The sequence below is a fragment of the Rhodnius prolixus genome, unplaced genomic scaffold, assembly GCF_049639745.1.
Source record: "Rhodnius prolixus isolate KJV_2025 unplaced genomic scaffold, Rpr scaffold_12, whole genome shotgun sequence".
NCBI lineage: Eukaryota > Metazoa > Arthropoda > Insecta > Hemiptera > Reduviidae > Rhodnius > Rhodnius prolixus.
The window spans coordinates 1,594,657-1,621,250 of record NW_027411635.1 but is presented as its reverse complement, the minus strand read 5'-3'; the positions used below and the strand labels follow the sequence as shown (position 1 = coordinate 1,621,250).

Sequence of the window (26,594 nt, the reverse complement as noted above, 5' to 3'; positions counted from 1 at the left end):
TACTGTCATAATTTTACTACATTATTATTGGCTTATCCTCCCTATCTTTTGGTTAATTTAAGGATATAAGCAGCATATGCACCGTGAGTAATTTAAATGTGGAGTTAGACGTCGGCTGACTTTTTTAGTTAAGGAATCTTTTAATTTATCTGATTCTTACCACGTTGTGGCTTTCTTTAGAAGCTTAGGTAGGAAGAAGAGCCACTCTTTTGGTCCAACTTCTTACGTCTGAGGAAAGTGAAGATCTGGCTGGGGCCATTATAACCGGAACAAGGCGCCACGGTAGCCGAGAGGTTAGAGGCGAGACCTGTAAACCTGTATATGTACGTATTGTGATACTGGGTTCAATTCCCGGTCAATAGGCCTTGGATTTTATTTAATGGTTAATAAAAGGAATTTTTACAGTAAAGTATGTTTGCTAGTCGCCTCCGTCCACGACACCTAATTTGATAGTTGGACGTAAAGCCTGACTGAAAAAATGGGCATTACTTTACTTTACTTTTTGTATAACCAGAACAGATGTGAGGAATTGCTCAGCTTGAGTACAAAACAAAAACATAAAAACTTTGCAACATGACGATGGGTTTTCTTACGGGGTTTTGTCGACTCAGAAGGCATCTGAAGAAGCTAGACCTGGAATGTGATAGCTCCTGCAGATTCTATGGGAAGTTGGAGGAGAAAACAATTCACCTCTTTAGTGGTCTGCAATTCGATCAAAGTTTAGATACTTGGGTAGCTTGGAGGAGGGTGTTTCCTATATAGAACGCATCTATTTCCTGGTATTTCTCAGATATATTGAACTGCAGAAGGTGCCGTTATTTCTTAGCAGAGCAAGGAGCAACAATAGATCTTGAAAGGTCTGCAAGTTATTTTACCCTACTAGCAAACATATTTTACTGTAAATTTCTTTTATTAACCGTTGAATAAAATCCAAGGCCCAAGACCGGAAATCGAACCCAATACCACAATACATATTAGCTTTACAGATATCGCCTCTAACCGCTCGGCTACCGTGGCGCCACGATAGCCGAGCGGGTTAAGAGGCGAGACCTGCAAAGATAATATGCATTGTGGTACTGGGTTCGATTCCCGGTCTTGGTCTTGGATTTTATTTAACGGTTAAATGAGAAATAGTAAAGTACGTTTGCTAGTCGCCTCCATCCACGACACCTAGTAAATGGTAGTTGGACGTTAAGCCCCGCCTGAAAAAATAGGCGATTACTTTACTTTACTTATTTTACCCTAAAGGAATTTTTAATTTCATTATTTTATTTATTTATTTATTTTTTAATTAGGGCGCGTCAACTTATGAGGACAATGATGTCCGAAGTCTTCAGACAACACTGTCCTTTAAGAGGCTGTGACTCCTTGATCCATCCCTTCTCTTTTACTTTTACCTGCTCCACTTCTTTTCTTCTAATTCTTTTTTTTTTCTTAGACTTAAATCTAATGAAATTGTTCGCAGATATTTGGCGATGTGTTGCCGCGGAGGTTGAGAGCCCTCTGGCCAGTTTGGTTGCTATGGTTCTCGTCTTGAGCTGGATCTCTCGTCTGTGTCAGGCACGAGGCTCGTCCCGCGGACGATGGGCTGACCATGTTCCCGGTCAGACTGACCGGCGGCCTCCCTGGAGGACCTACATCCACATCCGCTCGCCACCATCAACACCTGCAACATCAGCAACACCTTCTACAGCCACACCACTGTCAGTTTCTATTGTTATCAGAATATCTATGTATATGTTCCTAACTTTGGTATTCATTTGAACTTCTATTGAAGCAAAAAAAAAAAAAAACTAAAAGAAATTACGGAGGTAGCGTAGATTTTCGATTTTGACTTCTTACTGGAATTAAATGTTTTTAGAACAGCTGGGCCTCCAAAAAAGGGGTTTCTCCCAAAGAATTCTGGAGGATGGGTGGATGTGTAAACAGAATAACTAAACACTGCAGTAAACTGAAAGAAGGTTACTGAAAGAAATGTGGGTACTCAGTCCATGAACAGACACACCAACCCTACAATGTAAAATATTACTTTGTAAACTAGCCCTGAAGATGACCTAGTCCCTAGGTCGAAAGCTCGGCAGAATAAATGTATCACGACTGAAATGGCAATTATTTTTTCATCCTATTGAAATATTACATTTGAACTATCTATTTGGCCTTGGTTAACAGTAAAAGCCTCCTTGGCTTGGCGGCCATCAGTGAGGGAACTTCAATTGTTCTTTTAGTATCCACTGCTTCACCTTCGTCCTATAACACCAGTAGGATAAAAGAAATAACACGTTGAAGGGTCATTGTGACGAACAATAACTCTTTCCTGCCTTTTTTCAGCAACAATTGTCCTAAAAACAAAAATCTAAGAATGCAAAGCTTTACTAAAATGGTATTCACTGCCCTCTGAAAGATTTAGAGCAACAAGACAATTATTAATTAAGATTTAGTTGTTATAAGGAGACCTCTGGAGGTCTGATGATCCTTGAAAAACTGAATCCTTCTTTGAGGAGAAGGTAGTAGATTCCTTCTCTAGGTGAAAAGAACTAATATGATTCAAACAAGAATTAATATGATTCAAACCAGAATTAATATGATTCAAACCAGAATTAATATGGTTCAAACAAGAATTAATATGATTCAAACAAGAATTAATATGATTCAAACAAGAATTAATATGATTCAAACCAGAATTAATATGATTCAAACCAGAATTAATATGATTCAAACAAGAATTAATATGATTCAAACAAGAATTAATATGATTCAAACAAGAATTAATATGATTCAAACAAGAATTAATATGATTCAAACAAGAACTAATATGATTCAAACAAGAATTAATATGATTCAAACCAGAATTAATATGATTCAAACCAGAATTAATATGGTTCAAACAAGAATTAATATGATTCAAACAAGAATTAATATGATTCAAACATTGAGAATAGTTGTAAGAGAAATAAATATAAGTGTTCAAATCTAGATTTTTATCGTTATTTCAATGAAATGTCTTATTACTTCGTTGCCCATAGAGCACTACATACAGATTTTGTAGTATGCTTTGTTGAAATTTATTCTATTTGAAATTGTAGTCTTGTAACACGAATCAAATCGCTCTAATAAGAGTCAGTTGATTTATTCAGAGAGACAATTCCATTTTATAAGGTATGAATTTCTGCTTACGTCTCAAAATTTACTGAAACGTACTTAACCAGTTAAACGCGTTTGACTTGTATACACGTCAAACCAAATCTCTATTATGGTGCGTTCGACGTGTATACTCGTTGTGAAAAATATAAAATTGCCATTAACTATAAAAACTCGAAATTTTAATAAAATACAATAAGAATATTATTTGGTGGGATGTTTCCTTTATCTTACCAATAGAACTGCTAAGTATTTTATACGGAGGGGGTGGAGGGAATCAGCCAAATGATAAGTGGTTGGTACATGTTTGGTCTCCGCATTAGAGATTGGGGAATTACGCACACAAATAGAAGCTTTCAACTCTTGTGCAATGCCGTTTCTTACCATAGATAGAGGTTCAGACCTCAGTACGAGCATGATTTCATTTTGCACAGAATTCCAAAGTTCTTTTCTTCCTTGTAAAAGCTCTTTGCGTCCCTAGTTAACTAGAGTAATGCATATGTGAAGCGGTGCAAGATTTTGAAACGTACAGAATGCTCTGGTAATCTCAAGCCCCAGAGAGATTGCAGAAAAAGTGCTTGCAGTGACTATTACGACTATTGTAAACTTTTTGTTGTTTTGCCCCTGCGTTCGACGTGATTGTCTGATTTTAATTCCGCACACAGTGAGGGGTTTTAAAACTAAATTCCACGCTTAACTGGTTAAAAAAGAAAAAAAAACATTATAAACGAGTGCTTAAAATATTAAAGATTACGAGGTGTGTTCAAAAAGTAACGGGAATTTTCGTTTTTTGAAAAAAATATTTATTTATTCATCTACATTAATATTGTCGCCTTCAAAGTAGTCCCCTTCGCATACAATACACTTGTGCCAGCGCTTTTGCGCTTTTTCCAATCCTCGAAACACTTCTGAAACTCGATCTTTGTGATAGCTTTCAGCTCTTTCAGCGATTCGCTTTTAATGTCATCTATGCTTGTAAAACGACGGCCTTTTAATGTTCTCTTTATGTTTGGAAATAGAAAAAAGTCACATGGAGCCATGTCTGGCGAATATGGAGGCTGGGGCATCGTTAAAGTTTTGTTTTTGGCCAAAAATTCACGAACAAGCAATGAAGTGTGAGCAGGTGCATTATCGTGGTGCAAAATCCATGAATTGTTTTGCCACAAATCCGGGCGTTTTTTCCGGATTGCTTCACGCAAACGGCGTTGAACTTGTAGGTAGTACTCCTTATTGATTGTTTGACCTTGTGGCAAGAATTCATGATGCACTATGCCATTAAAATCGAAGAACACAGTGAGCATAACCTTCACAATCGACCGCACTTGTCGAGCCTTTTTCGGTCTTGGCGATCCAGAATGCCTCCACTGGGACGATTGAGCCTTAGTTTCGACATCATATCCGTAAACCCATGTTTCGTCACCTGTTATAACACGTTTCAGTAGATCCGCATCGTTGTCGACTTCATTGAGTGACTCTTGAGCAACTTCCATTCTCCGCTGTTTTTGTTCGAAATTCAACAATTTTGGAACAAATTTTGCTGCCACACGTTTCATACCCAAAACATCCGAAAAAATTTCATGGCATGAGCCAATTGATATGGCAACATCATCAGCGACTTCTCTGATTGTGATTCGGCGATCGTTCATAACCATTTCTTTCACTTTTTTCACGTTTTCATCGGTTGTTGATGTGCTTGGACGTCCAGGTCGTTCGTCATCTTCAACGTTTTCGCGGCCATCTTGGAAACGCTTATACCACTCGTAAATCCTTGTTTTACTCATAGCAGACTCACCATATGCCTTTATTAACATTTCACACACTTTATTTCATTTTTTACGCAAAATTTAATACAAATTCTTTGATCCATTTTTTTTAACAAACAAAAATCGCCAAGCTCGAAAAACACGTCTAACCTTAACGGCAGCCACTTAAGAAGTAAACAATGAATATTACTGAAAATTTTATCGTACTTCAGGGGCATGTGTACCAACATAATAAAAAAAAAATTTTACAATCAGACTCTCCAAACCCGCGAAATTTAAAAATTCCCGTTACTTTTTGAACACACCTCGTATATTTGTTCACTTCATGCACTTTTGTATTCATTCATTTTTGAGACTTTTATTTGCAAGTTACACGTGGTGTTATAGCATGTGACAGTATTTTAAAACTGTACAAGAGCTAAAAACAGCTTTATAGTAAAAGAGCCTGAAAATGATTGCGAACAATTTAGGTCTAAAACAAAATGTAGTCACCTCTCAGTTAGTGAAAGAGAAACTATGGCTCGATTGCAAAACCCACCATTAAACGAACATCTTGCCAATTTTAATTGTAACTACTCTGTTAAGTGAATTTTGTGTTCTCCACGGATCTTTTTTTTTTTTAAAAAAAATGTAACTTGAAATGGTGGTAAAACTCTACATTGTTTTCATTAAGGTTGGTTTAGTAAAATTTCTTGGTCAGTCTGGCTTAATATTTGTTTAAACCCGGCCAGAATGGATGGTTGGTCAAAAGTAGGTTAAAGAAGTATGTTTGCATAAGCACCGGCTTCTTGTTTAGTTCATTTTCAAGTTACTCCAACAGTATTTCCCATTCTTCAGATATTCAAACAATTATTGCTGTCGTTTCTGAATAAATATTAATATCATATTAATTTTGATATTATAAAGGGTGGGGCATGGAAACTTCGTTTTTTGAAAATGAAACAAAACATTCTAAAAGTTTCATTCCACTTAATTTTTATTTTCCGTCTACCTCAACAATATTGGCAATTTGAATTTACTCAGTTTTAAACACAATATCTTGTTAAATGTCGCCCTCCATAGTCATTACACTGATTCAGTCGATTTCGGAAGTTTTGAATCACTCTTTCAAGCATATCGACCGGAATATTGTCAATTTCAGCTCGAATGTTGTTGCGTAGGTCTTCCAGGGTGTTAGGACGATACTTGTAAACTTGAGACTTGAGATAACCCCCACAGAAAGTAATCAGAAGGGGCTAAATCAGGCAAAAGCGCAGGCCAATTTAGTTCAGATCTGATTAAAAGATCAGTCTTTGGTGGAAGGCTGCTCTCAAAATATCTATGGAAACCCTGGAAGTTCTTACTGAAGTTCTTACTATATTGCTGAATCACCTCCCGAAGTTTCGACCACTCCTCCGCATACACCCTGTATAAAACCATATTTGCTACCCACTATTCAATTGATCTGAAATCAGCAATATAGCAAAACAGTTATTTTATTCCGAAACACTGTTAATTTTTCAGACTGTCCGACATACCAGACAATCTGATATGATCTGATTTTATTTATATTTTACCTGTATAAGGAGACTACTTTACCATATAATTCACTGTAAAATTCAGTAAAAATCTGTCGAATAGGAAACGGGATATTTTGAGTTGAAGTTTGCTTCTGTTTGAAACAGTGAAATCATTATCTTCAAATATCTCGAAAACTACTCGATAGATTTTGTTTATATTTTACCTGTATATGGAGACTACATTAGTATATAATTGTGTAAAATTTAGTAAAAATCTAACGAGTAGAAAACGGGATATTTTGAGTTGAAATATGTTTCTGTTTGAAACAGTGAAATCTTTAACTTCACTTATCTCGAAAACTACTCGATAGATTTTGTTTATATTTTACCTGTATATGGAGACTACATTAGTATATAATTGTGTAAAATTTAGTAAAAATCTAACGAGTAGGAAACGGGATATTTTGAGTTGAAGTTTGTTTCTGTTTGAAACAGTGAAATCTTTAACTTCAGATATCTCGAAAACAACTCGATAGATTTTGTTTATATTTTACCTGTATATGGAGACTACATTAGTATATAATTGTGTAAAATTTAGTAAAAATCTAACGAGTAGGAAACGAGATATTTTGAGTTGAAGTTTGTTTCTGTTTGAAACAGTGAAATCTTTAACTTCAGATATCTCGAAAACTACTCGATAGATTTTGTTTATATTTTACCTGTATATGGAGACTACATTAGTATATAATTGTGTAAAATTTAGTAAAAATCTAACGAGTAGGAAACGGGATATTTTGAGTTGAAGTTTGTTTCTGTTTGAAACAGTGAAATCTTTAACTTCAGATATCTCGAAAACTACTCGATAGATTTTGTTTATATTTTACCTGTATATGGAGACTACATTAGTATATAATTGTGTAAAATTTAGTAAAAATCTAACGAGTAGGAAACGAGATGTTTTGAGTTAAACTTTGTTTTCGTTTGAAACAGTGAAATCTTTAACTTCAGATATCTCGAAAACTACTCAATAGATTTTGTTTATATTTTACCTGTATATAGAGACTACTTTAGTATATAATTGTGTAAAATTTAGTAAAAATCTGTCGGGTAGGAAACGGGATATTTTTAGTAAAAATTTCTTTCTGTTTGAAACAGTGAAATCTATAACTTCAAATATCTCGAAAACTACTCAATAGATTTTGTTTATATTTTAGCTGCACATAGAGAATACTTTAGTATATAATTGTGTAAAATTCAGTAAAAATCTGTCGAGTAGGAAACGGGATATTTTGAGTTGAAGTTTGCTTCTGTTTGAAACAGTGAAATCATTATCTTCAAATATCTCGAAAACTACTCGATAGATTTTGTTTATATTTTACCTGTATATGGAGACTACATTAGTATATAATTGTGTAAAATTTAGTAAAAATCTAACGAGTAGAAAACGGGATATTTTGAGTTGAAGTATGTTTCTGTTTGAAACAGTGAAATCTTTAACTTCACTCATCTCGAAAACTACTCGATAGATTTTGTTTATATTTTACCTGTATATGGAGACTACATTAGTATATAATTGTGTAAAATTTAGTAAAAATCTAACGAGTAGGAAACGGGATATTTTGAGTTGAAGTTTGTTTCTGTTTGAAACAGTGAAATCTTTAACTTCAGATATCTCGAAAACTACTCGATAGATTTTGTTTATATTTTACCTGTATATGGAGACTACATTAGTATATAATTGTGTAAAATTTAGTAAAAATCTAACGAGTAGGAAACGAGATGTTTTGAGTTAAACTTTGTTTTCGTTTGAAACAGTGAAATCTTTAACTTCAGATATCTCGAAAACTACTCAATAGATTTTGTTTATATTTTACCTGTATATAGAGACTACTTTAGTATATAATTGTGTAAAATTTAGTAAAAATCTGTCGGGTAGGAAACGGGATATTTTTAGTAAAAATTTCTTTCTGTTTGAAACAGTGAAATCTATAACTTCAAATATCTCGAAAACTACTCAATAGATTTTGTTTATATTTTAGCTGCACATAGAGAATACTTTAGTATATAATTGTGTAAAATTCAGTAAAAATCTGTCGAGTAGGAAACGGGATATTTTGAGTTGAAGTTTGCTTCTGTTTGAAACAGTGAAATCATTATCTTCAAATATCTCGAAAACTACTCGATAGATTTTGTTTATATTTTACCTGTATATGGAGACTACATTAGTATATAATTGTGTAAAATTTAGTAAAAATCTAACGAGTAGAAAACGAGATGTTTTGAGTTAAACTTTGTTTTCGTTTGAAACAGTGAAATCTTTAACTTCAGATATCTCGAAAACTACTCAATAGATTTTGTTTATATTTTACCTGTATATAGAGACTACTTTAGTATATAATTGTGTAAAATTTAGTAAAAATCTGTCGGGTAGGAAACGGGATATTTTTAGTAAAAATTTCTTTCTGTTTGAAACAGTGAAATCTATAACTTCAAATATCTCGAAAACTACTCAATAGATTTTGTTTATATTTTAGCTGCACATAGAGAATACTTTAGTATATAATTGTGTAAAATTCAGTAAAAATCTGTCGAGTAGGAAACGGGATATTTTGAGTTGAAGTTTGCTTCTGTTTGAAACAGTGAAATCATTATCTTCAAATATCTCGAAAACTACTCGATAGATTTTGTTTATATTTTACCTGTATATGGAGACTACATTAGTATATAATTGTGTAAAATTTAGTAAAAATCTAACGAGTAGAAAACGGGATATTTTGAGTTGAAGTATGTTTCTGTTTGAAACAGTGAAATCTTTAACTTCACTCATCTCGAAAACTACTCGATAGATTTTGTTTATATTTTACCTGTATATGGAGACTACATTAGTATATAATTGTGTAAAATTTAGTAAAAATCTAACGAGTAGGAAACGGGATATTTTGAGTTGAAGTTTGTTTCTGTTTGAAACAGTGAAATCTTTAACTTCAGATATCTCGAAAACTACTCGATAGATTTTGTTTATATTTTACCTGTATATGGAGACTACATTAGTATATAATTGTGTAAAATTTAGTAAAAATCTAACGAGTAGGAAACGAGATGTTTTGAGTTAAACTTTGTTTTCGTTTGAAACAGTGAAATCTTTAACTTCAGATATCTCGAAAACTACTCAATAGATTTTGTTTATATTTTACCTGTATATAGAGACTACTTTAGTATATAATTGTGTAAAATTTAGTAAAAATCTGTCGGGTAGGAAACGGGATATTTTTAGTAAAAATTTCTTTCTGTTTGAAACAGTGAAATCTATAACTTCAAATATCTCGAAAACTACTCAATAGATTTTGTTTATATTTTAGCTGCACATAGAGAATACTTTAGTATATAATTGTGTAAAATTCAGTAAAAATCTGTCGAGTAGGAAACGGGATATTTTGAGTTGAAGTTTGCTTCTGTTTGAAACAGTGAAATCATTATCTTCAAATATCTCGAAAACTACTCGATAGATTTTGTTTATATTTTACCTGTATATGGAGACTACATTAGTATATAATTGTGTAAAATTTAGTAAAAATCTAACGAGTAGAAAACGGGATATTTTGAGTTGAAGTATGTTTCTGTTTGAAACAGTGAAATCTTTAACTTCACTCATCTCGAAAACTACTCGATAGATTTTGTTTATATTTTACCTGTATATGGAGACTACATTAGTATATAATTGTGTAAAATTTAGTAAAAATCTAACGAGTAGGAAACGAGATGTTTTGAGTTAAACTTTGTTTTCGTTTGAAACAGTGAAATCTTTAACTTCAGATATCTCGAAAACTACTCAATAGATTTTGTTTATATTTTACCTGTATATAGAGACTACTTTAGTATATAATTGTGTAAAATTTAGTAAAAATCTGTCGGGTAGGAAACGGGATATTTTTAGTAAAAATTTCTTTCTGTTTGAAACAGTGAAATCTATAACTTCAAATATCTCGAAAACTACTCAATAGATTTTGTTTATATTTTAGCTGCACATAGAGAATACTTTAGTATATAATTGTGTAAAATTCAGTAAAAATCTGTCGAGTAGGAAACGGGATATTTTGAGTTGAAGTTTGCTTCTGTTTGAAACAGTGAAATCATTATCTTCAAATATCTCGAAAACTACTCGATAGATTTTGTTTATATTTTACCTGTATATGGAGACTACATTAGTATATAATTGTGTAAAATTTAGTAAAAATCTAACGAGTAGAAAACGGGATATTTTGAGTTGAAGTATGTTTCTGTTTGAAACAGTGAAATCTTTAACTTCACTTATCTCGAAAACTACTCGATAGATTTTGTTTATATTTTACCTGTATATGGAGACTACATTAGTATATAATTGTGTAAAATTTAGTAAAAATCTAACGAGTAGGAAACGGGATATTTTGAGTTGAAGTTTGTTTCTGTTTGAAACAGTGAAATCTTTAACTTCAGATATCTCGAAAACTACTAGATAGATTTTGTTTATATTTTACCTGTATATGGAGACTACATTAGTATATAATTGTGTAAAATTTAGTAAAAATCTAACGAGTAGGAAACGAGATGTTTTGAGTTAAACTTTGTTTTCGTTTGAAACAGTGAAATCTATAACTTCAAATATCTCGAAAACTACTCAATAGATTTTGTTTATATTTTAGCTGCACATAGAGAATACTTTAGTATATAATTGTGTAAAATTTAGTAAAAATCTAACGAGTTGTTTTCGAGATATTTTGAGTTAAATTTGTTTCTGTTTGAAACAGTGAAATCTTTAACTTCAAATATCTCGAAAACTACTCAATAGATTTTGTTTATATTTTACCTGTATATGGAGACTACATTAGTATATAATGGTTTAAAACTTAGTAAAAATATGTCGAGTAGAAAACGGGATATTTTGAGTTGAAGTTTGTTTTCGTTTGAAACAGTGAAATCATTAACTTCAAATATCTCGAAAACTACTTGATAGATTTTGTTTATATTTTACCTGTATATAGAGACTACTTTAGTATATAATTGCGTAAAATTTAGTAAAAATCTGTCGAGTAGGAAACGGGATATTTTGAGTTGAAGTTTGTTTCTGTTTGAAACAGTGAAATCTTTAACTTCAAATATCTCGAAAACTACTCGATAGATTTTGTTTATATTTTACCTGTATATGGAGACTACTTTAGTATATAATTGGCTAAAATTTAGTAAAAATTGGTAAAAACTGATAACATATTATCAATACCTCTTTGGATGATATAATACCCTTCAATTTCCCATGTTTTTTCCTTTTCAAAAATTAAAGATGAAATTTGAAACTTACCTTTTTTTCACACCATTACTAAAAATTTTCTTTATCCACTGACATAGTTTCATGCAATTTTTTCCCCCAAAAGTTGTCAGTAGTTCTAGAAACAAAAATAATGGTTGGTTAGGGATAAAATAATTGGACAATCTTTTGGTAACTGATTCATCCAAGAAAGGGTAACTATAGCCAATTAAAAATATTATTTTAAATTTCCTTTTGTCATGCTAGGGAATAGTTTGGAAGCTATACAAAAATAAGTAAAAACTTCTTTTGAATTAATTTTTATTATAATATAAATATATACAAAAATAATGAAGGCACGAAGTGTCAATGTACAAAATATTGTAACCTTCATAACAAGTGCTAGTATAGAAAGGTTTTATGTAGGATAAAGAAGGCAGAGAAAAAGGAAGGTTAAGCCTGCAGCTAAAGTAAAAAAAATAAGACTGAATTGGCTTTAATTTCTATTCCTTGTATCATAAGTTATGCATTTTTCGCGTTTATATAAAAAAAAACCATTTCCATCCGTAATTGGGTCTAGAAAATCTTCAAGAACAAGATACTTGTTTTTATACTAAAATACCAAATCAATCTTTTAACTATAATAACATTTATTTTTTTATTTAAATCTTTTCGAACCAATTTGATTTGTTGAATGCATTTGAGGAGGAGATTTATGTGAAATCGTTTTAAAATATTACAATTATAAACGTTTTAACGCAACACACTATCTGATCATGATATAAATAAAAGTTTTGCCTGTTTTTTATAGTATGATACAGAGGCTTTCAGTGAGGCGTTTCATAGAATGGGTTATTCATATTCTTCGATGCTTCAAAAAAAATTAAATATCCCATTTTTACACTTACTATACTAGTAAATGTATAGTGAGATAAAGTAGTTAAATAACTTACCAATTACATAATTAAAAATTATATCAATAAAAATAAATTGAACTTAATACTACTACGTAACACTTAATATTTGAATTATTAAAACAAAAAAAAATCTTTAAAAGTAACTTTTAGTAATTTTTAAAAAAGTCTTTAGTGTCAAAACGCTAAGTTTGAACAACTTACTTTATTACAAAAGCTATTAAAACTTATTTCAAATTTTCTGGTTGTTGAATATTACATAGTGAGTAAATTTCTAGGTATTTAAATTTATAAATTACACTATTTCGATAGAATTTGAAATTATTACATGAAATCCTTTAGTTGACTGACTAATGTTTGTTTTTAAAGGCTAACTTAATAGGAGATCCAACCCAAATCTACTGAGATTTTTGCTGTACTACTCACTATATTTGGTATTTAATATGGTTTTCGCATATAAGGTTTTATGGTAGTAATTCTCTGTAAAATATATAGCGACAATTAAAAATGCAAATTTTGTTTGAAAGGGTACTAAATAATTTTGTTGAAATCTGAGTTAGTGAATGAGAAAAATTAGCAAATACTATTGGAGTATATTATCAGCTACCGGGACCCTCGTTGCCCGTCAACAGCATTTACTTTCGTAAAGAGAGCAGGTCTAAGGAGCAAGTGCTATAATTCTAATAAGGGGATGAACAATTGACCTATGAATTTGGTGTATTTACACCACATAATTGATGTTGCAGAACTTCATCCAACCTTTATGTTCGGTAAATTTCATTTTTCTAAAAAACGATTCGCAGGTAAACGTAGATCCAAATACGTTCACAACTTTTTGTGCCAAATTTCTAAAAAATTAGAAAATTTTCGTTTGTGTATAACACCATAGGTGTTATACAAAGCAATTTTTTGATCTCATGTTACAAAAATGTGTTTTACTTCATTGTTATATTGTAAGTCAATCAGTTCCATTAGGAGATAATGAATAAATTATTGAAATATTAGGATGAATATCGCGTGCCATAAAATTATTCAAGGCGGGCCACATGCAGCCCGCGGGATGGACACACCTGGTTTACACCAGTAGGACAGAAATTACAACTTTACAAAAAAATAAGAAAAAATATTTAACTCCCAAACTTTCATCACCTAATAATTGTATTGGGAAAGGAGATTCCTTTAAAAACACAGATAGCTGAAATTTTGCACAATTGTAGAGATAAAGAGTACTATAATAGCCTATATTCTCGCTGAGATTACTCTAATAGAACAGAAGATAGAGTAATTCGAAAAATGAAGGAAATGTAAAACTCACCAATCTTTATCACCTTATACATCCTTCAAAAATTGAGCTAGAAAGCTGCAATTGTGCACAATTGTAAAGGTAGACGAGTACTACAATCTTCCATATTTTTGCACAGATTATACCAATAGAATAGGAGATACAGCAATTCGAAATATGAAGGAAATATTAAACTCACCAATCTTTATCACCTTATACATCCTTCAAAAATTTAAGTCAATCAGTTCCATTTGAAGATAATAAACAAAAGATTGTAAAATTAGGATAAATCTCGCTGGCCGGGGGTTGGCCACCCTGGGCTCTAAATCATCATTTGGCAATTTGTATTTACGATTTCATGGAGGGGGTCATACGGTAGATTGCGGACTTTTTGTCTTTTAACCATATTACTGGAATGTTTTAAGAGATGTTAATAGGAAGGTAAGGGTTTATTTTATTGTTTAATAATTTGAAGATGAAAATTAGATAATTATTAATAATATAATACTAGAATAACTTAATATAATACTATACTACGTATAATACTATACAGGGTGTTCAGCATAAGACTACGGTAACTTCGGGAGGCGATTCTGGGCATCATTTGCAACAAAAATTTCCATATAAACTATGGCTCGATTCGGCTCCATTTTATAGATATTTTTAATTTTGTTTTTTCAAGGTGTTACTACTTTTTAGCAAAAAGATGTCTATATTTCTCAAACTATTAAAGCTACAGCTATTTTAATAAGCTCATTAGAAAGAAGGTTAAATTTCCTTTTAAATTAGCTAATTTGTATTTCAAAAAAATAATATTAAGTATTTTACTTTGTGGGCCAAACATAAGAAATAGCAAAATTCTAATTTTTTCCAAAAACTTTGACTTCATTTTTCTCTAAAACATTTCATATGAAAAAACCGTGCACTATTCAGGAAAAACATCTACATACGATCACCTTTCGAACGATATACAATAATTGGGGTTATGTTAAAAATTGACGCAGAAATCTGTTATTAATTGCAAAAAAGTAGCCTCAAAACAGCGTTGGCATTAAGAAAGCAATTCACCTACCATAAGAATATAACTGATCAGAATCATCAAATCCAGTACGATTTTTTGCAAACGTGTAATTTAATAATTAATTAATTTAAGGACTATATTCAAAAATATAAAATTTACATTATAAATAATAAAATAAAAAGAAGAAAAATGAATATGATGTTAAATGAGTGTTAGGTACCAATTTCAAAAGAAAGGATTTTCGTTTAACGAGTTTAGATCTGTGTGTTATTCATTAGCTCTTCACAACCTGTTAATTCCAAAAGTTTATTGAGTAGTTCAAAATGATGATTTATTCTCATTATTTGGTATATTCCTTTAATTAACTACAGAATAGCGCACAGATCTAAACTGATCAAATGTTTTTGATCAGTTATATTCTTATGGTAGGTGAATTCCTTTCATAGTGCCGACGCTGTTTTGAGGCCTACTTTTTTGCAATCACAGATTTCTGCATCTATTTTTAAAATAACCCTAATGCATTGTATACCTTTCGAAAGGTGTTTGTATGTAGATGTTTTTCATGAATAGTGCACGTTTTTTACATATATAATATTTTTGAGAAAAATGAAGTCAAAGTTTTTGGGAAAAAATTAGAAACTTGCTATTTCTTATGTTTGGGCCACAAAGTAAAATACTTAATATTATTATTTTGAAATACAAATTAGCTAATTTGAAAGGAAATTTAACCTTCTTTCTAATGAGCTTATTAAAATAGCTGTAGCTTTAATAGTTTGAGAAATATAGACATCTTTTTGCTAAAAAGTAGTAACACCTTGAAAAAACATAAAATTAAAAATATCTATAAAACGGAGCCGAATCGAGCCATAGTTTATATGGAATTTTTTGTTGCAAATGATTCCCAGAATCGCCTCCCGAAGTTACCGTAGTCTTATGCTGAACACCCTGTATAATAACTTAATTAAATTATACAAAAATAATAAAATGTAAAATTTAATACAAAATTAAGTGATTGTACGAGTTTAAAAATTGTGAAAAATATTCTATATAATGAAAAGAATAATCATTTTTTACATACACATATAAAATTAATAATTAAATTTATTGGCTAACATTTGTCTATTATTTCCAGCTGAAAGATCAATTTATTTAATAACAGCCAATCTTTTCCATTTAAGTAAACTATTACTTTGGTCATGCTTAACTTTACTTCGCCAAAACACCTGACTTTAAACTTCCTTAGATTTGGACAAACCACTATAAAATGATAAACATTTTTCTACAGCCCTCATGATACACTTAGTACGAGATACACTTAGATACTCGTAACAGTAATGCTATGATTCTGTATGAGTTACATTGTCATTTAATTTAAGAATCACCCATCTTGCATTACATTTTAAATAAGCATTATTGTCTTCAGGAATATAATGCTTATCTAAACTGAATTTATGCTCTTTTTTACTGAGAACGGAAAATTGATTGAAAAGCTATTTTAAGACAGTCTTCTTTAAACTAGTGATTTCGATCACCTATTTTGTTCGACGTAATTCGAGAAATAACCTGTTTAACACTGCATTGCCAATGTTCGAACTTAGTCAGTTATTGCCAATATTGACTCCATAATTTATTTTTATAATGATTTCAATTTTAATAATAAAATTTGCATTAAAGGATGAGAAAGAATAGGAATTAAGAGCGAAAAAACAAAATTTTGTCCACAAATCGGGCTTCAACATTTCACGCAGAAGGAATTAACTTCAACTTAGGATCGCAGTAATTTCAGTATTTTCTAGAACCCTGATTTACTGCCTTCTGGTCAGGGACTTTTTCATTTTTTTAATTACATTCACTATTTTTTTCAATTACTGTGCGCTGTTGACACGGATAGGAAATTACCCAATTCGCTGCAAGTTTTTGCTGCAATTCGGACAGAAAATCAATTCTAGAAAGAGGCTTTTTTTTGTGCCTTGATACTTTCTATGAAAATTATGTAAATTTATCAAATAAGCATTTAGGCAATAATCTGGAGTCAAGTTAATGACAGAAAATCTACTTGTATTACCAATCTGGAGTCGAAATAACTCCGATATATTTACGCGTAATGCCAATCTGGAGTCAAAATGACTCTTATGATTCAAGTAAACTAATCTGCAAAAAGAAACTAAGAATTCCATGGTCTTCAGCTCGTAACTATCAAATGGTGAGAGAGTGGGGATAGCATATCTAAGAGCATTTTGGGATAGCTATGGAGATGTGGGAAACAGAGACCATTCCTATTTTTTTTGGAGTCAAATTAACTCCGGATTGGTAATGCAGTGTTAATTTATTCATTAAAACTTATTAGTGTGCCAATCACTCTCAAAAAATTTGTCCGAATTCTTTTCAATCTGTTAATAGGAGTATAGCCGTCTGGTACCCAAATCGGAGGGCCATAATCCAAAATAGGTCTCATAAGTGAACAGACTTGTTTATTTTATTTTTTGACTTGAATACGTCTTTAAACTTGCTATCATATGGAGGCAATCCAAAAAACCTAATGATAACAAAATCGGGGGATACAGTTTGGCATTATGGTTTCGAATCTATCGTCTACATCCAAAATTAAATTAGACTACTGGATAGTTAAAGGATCAAAGAATTCATTACGATAAGCGAGGACTGTGACGCTCGGTTTCGGTGGAGGGGGAAGCGCTGCCATTTTGAGATCATTTTGCTGCGTATCGAGATTTGCAATTAGTATAACTTTTGACTCGGAGAAGCTACGATGTTCGTTTAAGTTTTAATCGTCAGCTGTCGTCACAATCTATCGATTGTGTTGTATATAAAATATTAGTGTAAAATAGTGACAGTGAATATAATAAGGTGTTAGAATAAAAAAAATATATAATGTCGGCCTATAAGCGTCAAAAAGCCAAAACCAAATACAGAGATCGTATACGGTTGGAAAGGGCTTCTCAAGAACAATCGAATGGTAATAATAAAACACCATATGACCGAGTCAAGCTGTGCCGGGAACGTAAAAAAATGAATGCAGCCGAGCGGATCAACGACGGTGTTAGTACATCTGCAGTTGGGGCTGTTGAAATTATGCAAGTGGATGATGAAATCGCTTGTACATCAACAACGGACTGTATAGACATAGATTGTGTTCGATCGTCGATTTGTTTCCTTGATTTCATCCTAAATACAAAAAATAAAAATATTCTATATAAAAAATATAACCTGTTACGTAAACGTATTCACGTACAACACACATTGTCCATGACACAGCCACACGTTAATTTTTATTACTGAGAGCACTCATTAAAATTTTACGTTTTAAATAAAACTTAAAAGTCTTTCTAATTGATAATATCCCTTTTTATTTTGAATAATTTACTTACAGTTCTTAGCTATTTGTCAAATGATAAATAAATGCAAAAACAACTCCAAAATCACCTACCGATGTGTTCCAACTTAATAGAAAAACGTTCGTGGAATAGACAAAGAATGTTGGTCTAGTATTTTTATTATAAATAACAAAAAAATTTCTCGTTATACAATGGCATCCTTTAATTAGAAAAACTCAGTCTTTCAGCGGACTGTACAACTGGTAATGTTACGCTTCTAAATATTCTTAGGTGGTGTGCAAAATGCAAAGAAATTCTACCAGTTCCAGCTCTATATTATCATTTATGAAAAGGAAAAATAAAAACGAACACACAGGTGTAGTCTTGCGGTATCCCTGATACTGCATAGAAAAAGAATGATTAGGATGATTTATGTGCTTTTAATTTTGTAAAATGAGGTCTATACAAGATACATATGAAGGAAACCAATCCATTAACTATCAGCTTATACTGCGACCTCGTAAGTTTTTCTGTAAGATGGCCGCTAACCTCACTTTTATTAAATACCTTACTGAAATCTATAAATATCGTCAACCTGATAAAATAGGAACTGCCTAGCACAAAATACTTGAAATTAGTTATTCCTTTCATAAGAATATGCTTGGTAGAGGTTAGGATTGGTTTAACAGTAACATATGGGTAAAGTAGGGTGAGATGGCCACCATTTTATTTGGAGGGTGCCTGCAAATTTTTGGTAAGGGCTAGGCTTACTTTATTATTATTTTTGGAAACCTCACACGCTTACAAACATAAGATAAGGTAAACATTTCAGAAAAAATGCTAAGGGAAACATTTTTTTATTCTTACAAAAAATAAATAGCAATTGGCCATCTATCCCCACTGGGTTGGGTGAGTTGGCCAGTGTAACTTGGGAGAGATTGCCAGATATTGTAAATGAAATTGCACTAGTAAAACGTAAAAATAACGGAAAACAATAAATGGTTACTTAATATTTACTTATTCTTCTTCTTTCTAAATGCGGTTTTTCTACAATTTTGGCAAGTGTATGCAAAAGAAGAGCAGTTTTCGTGGAACCACTTCCGGCATATTATGCACTCCAACCAATCTTTTTCTTCTGGTCTTGTTGTAGCTTTCCCCATATCCTGTACATTCAGTTTCATCGATTTCTAAAATGGCATCACTTTCCTCTTCAAATTCGATTACTGTTTCATCCTCTTCATCGGAACTTGGGGAAGGTGAGCGTTTTTCTTTTTCGGACAATCCTTTCTTTCAGAATTGCCTCTTTGGGGATGGTATTTCTTGTTAGTTTGGATTTCTTTGCTACTCTGTTTTTCACAACAGCAATGTGCTCGAGAGAAGTTAATAAAGTGACAACAGACTTGGCTCGTTTTCTTGCAGAGACGACAGTTTGGGTGTGGGGTTAATACGATCTCAAATTTTCTTCAGTATAATTTCCGCGGTTAGTGTTCTGTCTTTTATGCTGAATTGGCATTTTTCTGCAGTGAATTGGAAACTGAGCCAAACTATAACAGAAAAAAAAGTAAAAATAATTGGCCATCTATCCCTACTGTTTGATGGCCATCTGTCCCGAATGCTAGAGAGAGATGGCCAACATGATAAACATAACTCTACGCGTACTTTTTGACAGTTTTAGAAGTTAGGATTCATTAATGTATACTGTACTTTCCTAATATGTAAAAAACAACACTAAAATTTCGACACATACATTCGCTGCAGCACGCAATATGCAACTATCATAAAATTTTTTGTTGAGACGATAATGTTTTTATTCTCTGAGTTAATTAATAACGCTTTGACGCAGACCAAAATGAACTCACTGTAGTCAAACATGAAGGTTCATCACTTGAGAGGTCACGCAGCGCCGTCGGACGACATTTCGGTTAAATTTCGACTGTTGGCCATCTCTCCCGATTGGCCATCTCACCCGACTTTACCCTACTGTTTTAAAAATACCTTGGAAATAGAATTCTGGATTTAGAAATAGGGTGATTATTAGAATCACAACTTTTGTATCAATTCTTATGGAAACAAATTGTTTAAATTGTAGCTAAGGAATTGAGAGAAATTATTAAATACTTTTGGAGAAATATTATTTGCTCTTGGATCTTGGTTGATGTCATATGGGCATTTAACCTAAACTCAGTCATAAAGCTCTGTAAAGTAAGAATGTGTAAGTAGCTAGTGCTATGGATAAGACACGATAACAAACAAGTACGTCTAATTTATAACTTTGAAAAAAAGTTTAAAAAGTCAAGTATAAGGGGTTGATAAAACCATGAAAGGGAACATAAATCAGCAAGTACCCAACATTTCATTTATACTTTGTAATTTCAGCCAGTTATAAACGTTAGAAAAAGGCTTGTTTTATTTAAATTCATTTCTACTGGGGGCTTTCTGAGTACCATAACTTCGACTTTGGACAATGTTTTCAAGAATCCATATTAATAAATTTGAAACCACGTAAGAATTTATTGTACTTTAGGATATTTTATAACTATTATAACTATTGATATCATTTAAGTAATTTTACTGCATTAAATTCATTTAATTTAAATATTCATTTTTTAGAATTTATTAGATGTCACAGACCCTTATTCTGGCCATTTTCATGTATCTTATGAGTTAAAGTAGTCATAAAATGTACAACTGCCTGCTGGAATGGTGATACGAGTAATAGACCAGCGTTTCCCAACCTGTGGTACGCGTAAAATAATCAATAATGGCGGACATAAAAAACTAAAAAAAAAAAAATTAAATCATAAAAATATCATAGAAACGTTTCCATGTATAATTCATTAATGTATAAAAATTATTTTAATTAATAATATTATACAGTAAAGTTGTTAATTTGTAAAATAATAAGGTTAGTCTGTCTTAAGATGTACGAGAAAATATAATAGCACATTTAACTGGATTAAAATTGTCTTTCAAGGAGTATTTTCCCAAAACCCGAAAACACAAATGATAATTGGATTTCAAATCTCCTTCTATAAAGAAAATTTAGGAAAAGCTTCATCATTATCGATAAAAGATAAAGAAAATTTAATAGAATTATCATGTGACAGAACTTAAATGATAATGATGGTTATGGTTTTTTTCGACGGTTGTTGATAGATGATATCGAGGTGAGGTCTTCAATAAAAACAACTTTTTTTGCTTTACGAGGGGGTACCCAAAAAAAAACCGGAATTATTTTTTAAAAGCTATTTATTTACAAATTTTTTACAGAACAACCTTATCCCCTTCAAAATACTCTCCATTACAACTAATACATTTGTCCCACCGGTGCTTCCACTGTTCGAAACATTTTTTGTAGTCATCTTTAGAAATGGCGGACAGCTCCTTCTTCGTTTTTTTCTTGATCTCTTCAATGTTGTCAAATCGGTGACCTTTCATGCCCTTTTTCATGCGTGGAAATAAGAAAAAGTCGCACGGAGCCAGGTCAGGCGAGTAAGGTGCGTGGGGCAGCGGAACCATGCCATTTTTAACCAAAAACTGTGTAACAGAGATGGCTGTGTGTGCAGGTGCATTGTCGTGGTGGAAGAACCAGTCTCCTGTTTGCCACAAATCGTGTCTTTTTTGGCGAACACTATTGCGCAATCTTTTCAAAACTTCCAAATACAAGGTTTGATTGACGGTCTGACCTGGGGGGACAAACTCTGAATGGACTACGCCTTTGGCATCAAAAAAGCAAATCAGCATTGTTTTGATGTTTGACTTGACTTGACGACATTTTTTTGGTCGGGGTGAAGATGACGTCTTCCATTGGCTCGACTGTTGCTTTGTTTCTGGGTCATAACCATAGCACCATGACTCATCACCAGTAATGACCTTTGACAGAAAGTCTGGATCAGTTTCAAGCTGTTGTTTCAAAGCACGACATGTTTCAACTCGATGTTCTTTTTGATTGTCAGTCAGAACTCGAGGAACAAACTTGGCAGCAACCCTTTTCATCCCCAAATCTTCCGTTAAAATTCGCTGAACCGAGCTCCAAGATAACCCACTACTCTCTGACAGTTGATCAATTGTCTGTCGACGGTCTGTGAACACCAGCTCTCGAATTTTTTTCTACATTTTCGTCGATTCGGGCAGTTGATGGACGTCCAGAACGAGGTTTGTCATCAATCGACATGTCACCATTTTTAAACCGAGTAAACCACTCGTATACTTGAGTTTTTCCCATAGCGTCATCTTTGTAAGCTGTTTTCAACATTAAAACACTTTCAGCAGCATTTTTGCCGAGTAGAAAACAAAATTTCAGAGCTGCACGTTGTTCACTTAAACTTGCCATCATAAAAAACGAAAAAAGAACAAAACAGCGCTGGTAAAAACAATCACTGCAGATGAACAGAACAAGCCAGGCAGACAACACAGGCAGGACTGAACTGGCAAGGAATTGCGCTATACACGTCTAGCGGCAGAAATGCGTACTACATAAGCTCCATGCGCGGCAACGCAATTCCGGTTATTTTTGGGTACCCCCTCGTATACCAACGTTTCGGTAATTTTTACTACCTTCTTCAGGGTCTGTACATATTAGAAATGATACACATTAAAAAACAACAAAAATCTATCAACTTTAGGACAGACACGAACAATCTTTCAAATTTTTACAATAACATTCTTCAGACAGTAACTTAACAATAACTCGTACTCACCACATTCCTTAGGTTTTTCCAGCCCTATTGTTTTCACCCCTCCCTTACCTCTATATAAACCCGCTTTTCCGTCAATCCTTAACAGTTATGATGATATACTCGTAGCTCTACATTAAACTTCGTAAACTTTTTTTTTTTATAATGTAAGTCTGTCCAAATTATATTTATCCATCATTTCAATTTTATGTCTTAGACATAATTTTTATTTATTTATTTTATTTTTTCAAATTTATTTATATTAGTGTAATATTCCTTTTGTACAGACCCTGAAGAAGGTAGTAAAAATTACCGAAACGTTGGTATACTTATAGCAAAAAAGTTGTTTTTATTTTAAGACCGCACCTCGATATTCACCAAAAACTTAAATGATAACTATGTAAAAATCTGCTTAAAGAGACTGATTGTAATGAGTAAGCTCTATCCAAGCAACATTAAATTTAATTGGTACTTACAGGTAGTTGAATGCTTGAAAGAAATAATATGTAAGCAACTTTTATTTGTTTAAAACTAAGATCTTACACTTTACAAAGTTTATAAAGTGAACATGAACTTGGAACTCCTTTGTAACAGATACATTGTATCTCTATACAAATAAAGATAATAGTAATAAAATAACACACTAGGTAATGACAAAGTTCGCGAAATACAATCATTTTTACGAAGTGGTACAATTTAGCATGATATACTACCATGTGGTACGCGAGCCAAAAAAGGTTGTGAAACTATATCACTCCCTATATACGAGTAAAAGTTGAATTTTAACGATGTATTAGTTAAAGAGATAATGGCAGCAAAACGTTTCTTAGTCCAAAAGAAAAACGCTCTAAATTAAAGTCTTAATATCTCGCTCCACATTTATGAGATCATTATGAAAACCAATACACATACGTGACTCCCATTAATATTGGGACAGTACATACAGAAGTTAAAAATTGACGAAAATTAAAAGTGGCACCCATTTATTCAAATTTTTATAAATTCATTTCATTTTATAATTACTATTAATTAAATAAAAACTATTTAAATAATTACATAAAAATGTTTTGGTAGATTAAAAAATATATATATTATAATAAGAGCAAATTCTACCTCTCATAAATATTGGGACACTATTATAATTTATAGTTTGTCCAAGGTTTTGCCCGAATATTTATACAATTTGTAAATATATACCTTAAGCATATATTCAATATGAAATTAATAATTAAATTAGTTTATATAAATCAAGCCAGGTGTAACATGTCGCGCAAAAATACAAATACAACGATTGAACAAAGAAAAATTGTAATTTCTTTGCACAAAGACAATTAAAAGTGTTAGAGGGACAGAAAAACTGATCGGACCTAAAACATCTACTGCGTGGAACATCATTCAGCGTTACCAAAAAGAAAAAAGAATTGTTTCAACCCCACAAAAAGGCCGTCCTCAACTGCTCTCTGAGAGAGAGCAGCGTTATATATTAAAAGAATTAGAAAAGATCACCGACTTAGTGCTCCAAAACTTCTATGTGAAATTTTTGACATGTTCAGAGAGCAAAAAAGGAGCAGAAACAGTTCGGAGAGTGCTAAGAAAACTCGACTATCATGGTAGAGTAGCCTGGAAGAATCCTTTTGTCAGTAAGATAAATCGTGTTAAGAGAGTGAAATTTGCCGAAAAATGTTTTAATGGAAATAGTGACTTTTGGAATGATATACTCTAGAGATGAATCAAAATTTAATGTTTTCCAGTCAGATGGAAGGGTTATGGGCTGGAGGAAAGCGAATGCTGAACTCGAAAAGAAGAATTTACAGCCAACATTAAAGGGTTTTAAAGCTCCACCTCCGGGTGGAGGTGGGTCAGTTATGGTTTGGGGCTGGATGTCCGCATCAGGATTTGGAGAATTAGTGTTCATTGATGGAATGTTGGACAAAATAGTTTATAGTAATATATTAAAAAATAATTTGGAAAAAGTGCCAAAAAAATTGGGTATTTTAGGGTCTTTTAAATTCTACCAAGATAACGACCCCAAACCTACGGCTTGGGTGATACGTCAGTGACTGTTATACAATTGCCCAAAAGTATTCCAAACCTCTCCACAGTCTCCAGGTCTTAATCCCATTGAACATTTATGGCAATATTTAGCCAGTGCTTTAAGTAAACGAGTAATATCTAACAAAAATGAATTAAAACGATGTTTCCTGGAAGAATGGGAAAAAAACACCACCTGAATTAACCAAAAACTTGTTTCACCTATGCCTGATCGTTTGAGGGCTATTGTAAGTCCAAAAGCAATTATTAAATTATTACCAACCAAATATTAAATAGTAGGAGATTTTAAATATTGAACATTTAAATTCTAGCACTTCTGGTGTCCCAATATTTTTGAGAGCCTTATTTTACACTTTTTCAAAAAGTGCTACCTAACAGTTTGGAATTTCATCGATTTATACTTATATATAATTTCCACAGATGTTGCTAATGTAATTTAAAAAAAAAAAAAATCCAAACTTTTGTCTGTTGTTTTCATTTTCTTTTTAAATCATTTTGTAATAGGTGTCCCAATATTAATGGGAGTCACTGTATATAGACTATGTTTGTCCTTATATATACTAGTTAAAAAATAAATACACTGTATTAGTTTAAAATGGCCGCTAAACATTTCATTGTTCAAAACACGTTATAAAATTAAAGTTTTAATATCTCTCTTTCCACATTTATCAGATCATTATAAAATGTTGAACACGTACGTATAGACTGTGACAGTGCCTTTATAAAATGTAAAATATAAATTTAAACGATGAATTAATTTATAAGAAAATGGCAGCTAAATTTTTCATTGTTCCGAACATATCTTAGACAAGAAATGTTATCAAAAGTTACACTTGCGAGTACATTACATTATCTTAAGAGGGAATATGTAAATTATACTGGCATTACAATACTTTTTTTAAAAAAGTGGGAAGATAAAAGACCTTATTCGAAAACATTATTTCCCTCTTAATTAACATTACATCCACTTAAGAGGTGTATAAGAAAAATTAAATGTGATAAATATAATTTCTTGTAAAGAGGGTTAAGGGCAGTTAAACTGCGATTACCACACTTCCCGGTTTGAGTAATTAAACTGCGAATCCGGCACGATTGCCGTATTTTCTCAGAATAAAATTAAGAGTAAGAGTCGAAAAATAGTAGTGAATTAGTATCCCCCTTTAACGTGCTGGATTTTATAAAAATCTTGGTAAGATTTGCTGAATTATTAGTAATAATAGTTATTAGTAATTTTAAAATACTGTCACATGCTATAACACCACGTGTAACCTGCAAATAAAAGTCTCAAAAATGAATGAATACAAAAGTGCATGAAGTGAACAAATATAATTTTTAATATTTTAAGCACTCGTTTATAATGTTTTTTTTTCTTTTTTAACCAGTTAAGCGTGGAATTTAGTTTTAAAACCCCTCACTGTGTGCGGAATTAAAATCAGACAATCACGTCGAACGCTGGGGCATAACAACAAAAAGTTTACAATAGTCGTAATAGTCACTGCAAGCACTTTTTCTGCAATCTCTCTGGGGCTTGAGATTACCAGAGCATTCTGTACGTTTCAAAATCTTGCACCGCTTCACATATGCATTACTCTAGTTAACTAGAGATGCAAGAGCTTTTACAAGGAAAAAAAGAGCTTTG

The 26,594-nt window shown here is 32.1% G+C and overlaps 1 protein-coding gene across 2 annotated transcripts in view; it reads left to right on the top strand.

Annotated features, from left to right (window-relative positions):
- LOC141462070 (sodium channel protein 60E-like) overlaps nucleotides 1-26,594 on the top strand; it is a 207,897-nt gene that overhangs the window by 125,552 nt on the left and 55,751 nt on the right. For both annotated transcript variants that reach the window (XM_074143664.1, XM_074143666.1), the window contains exon 3: nucleotides 1,466-1,703. In XM_074143664.1, the coding sequence (XP_073999765.1) occupies nucleotides 1,595-1,703 (109 nt within the window). In that variant the 5' untranslated portion in view covers nucleotides 1,466-1,594. The remainder of the gene's footprint in view (nucleotides 1-1,465; nucleotides 1,704-26,594) is intronic.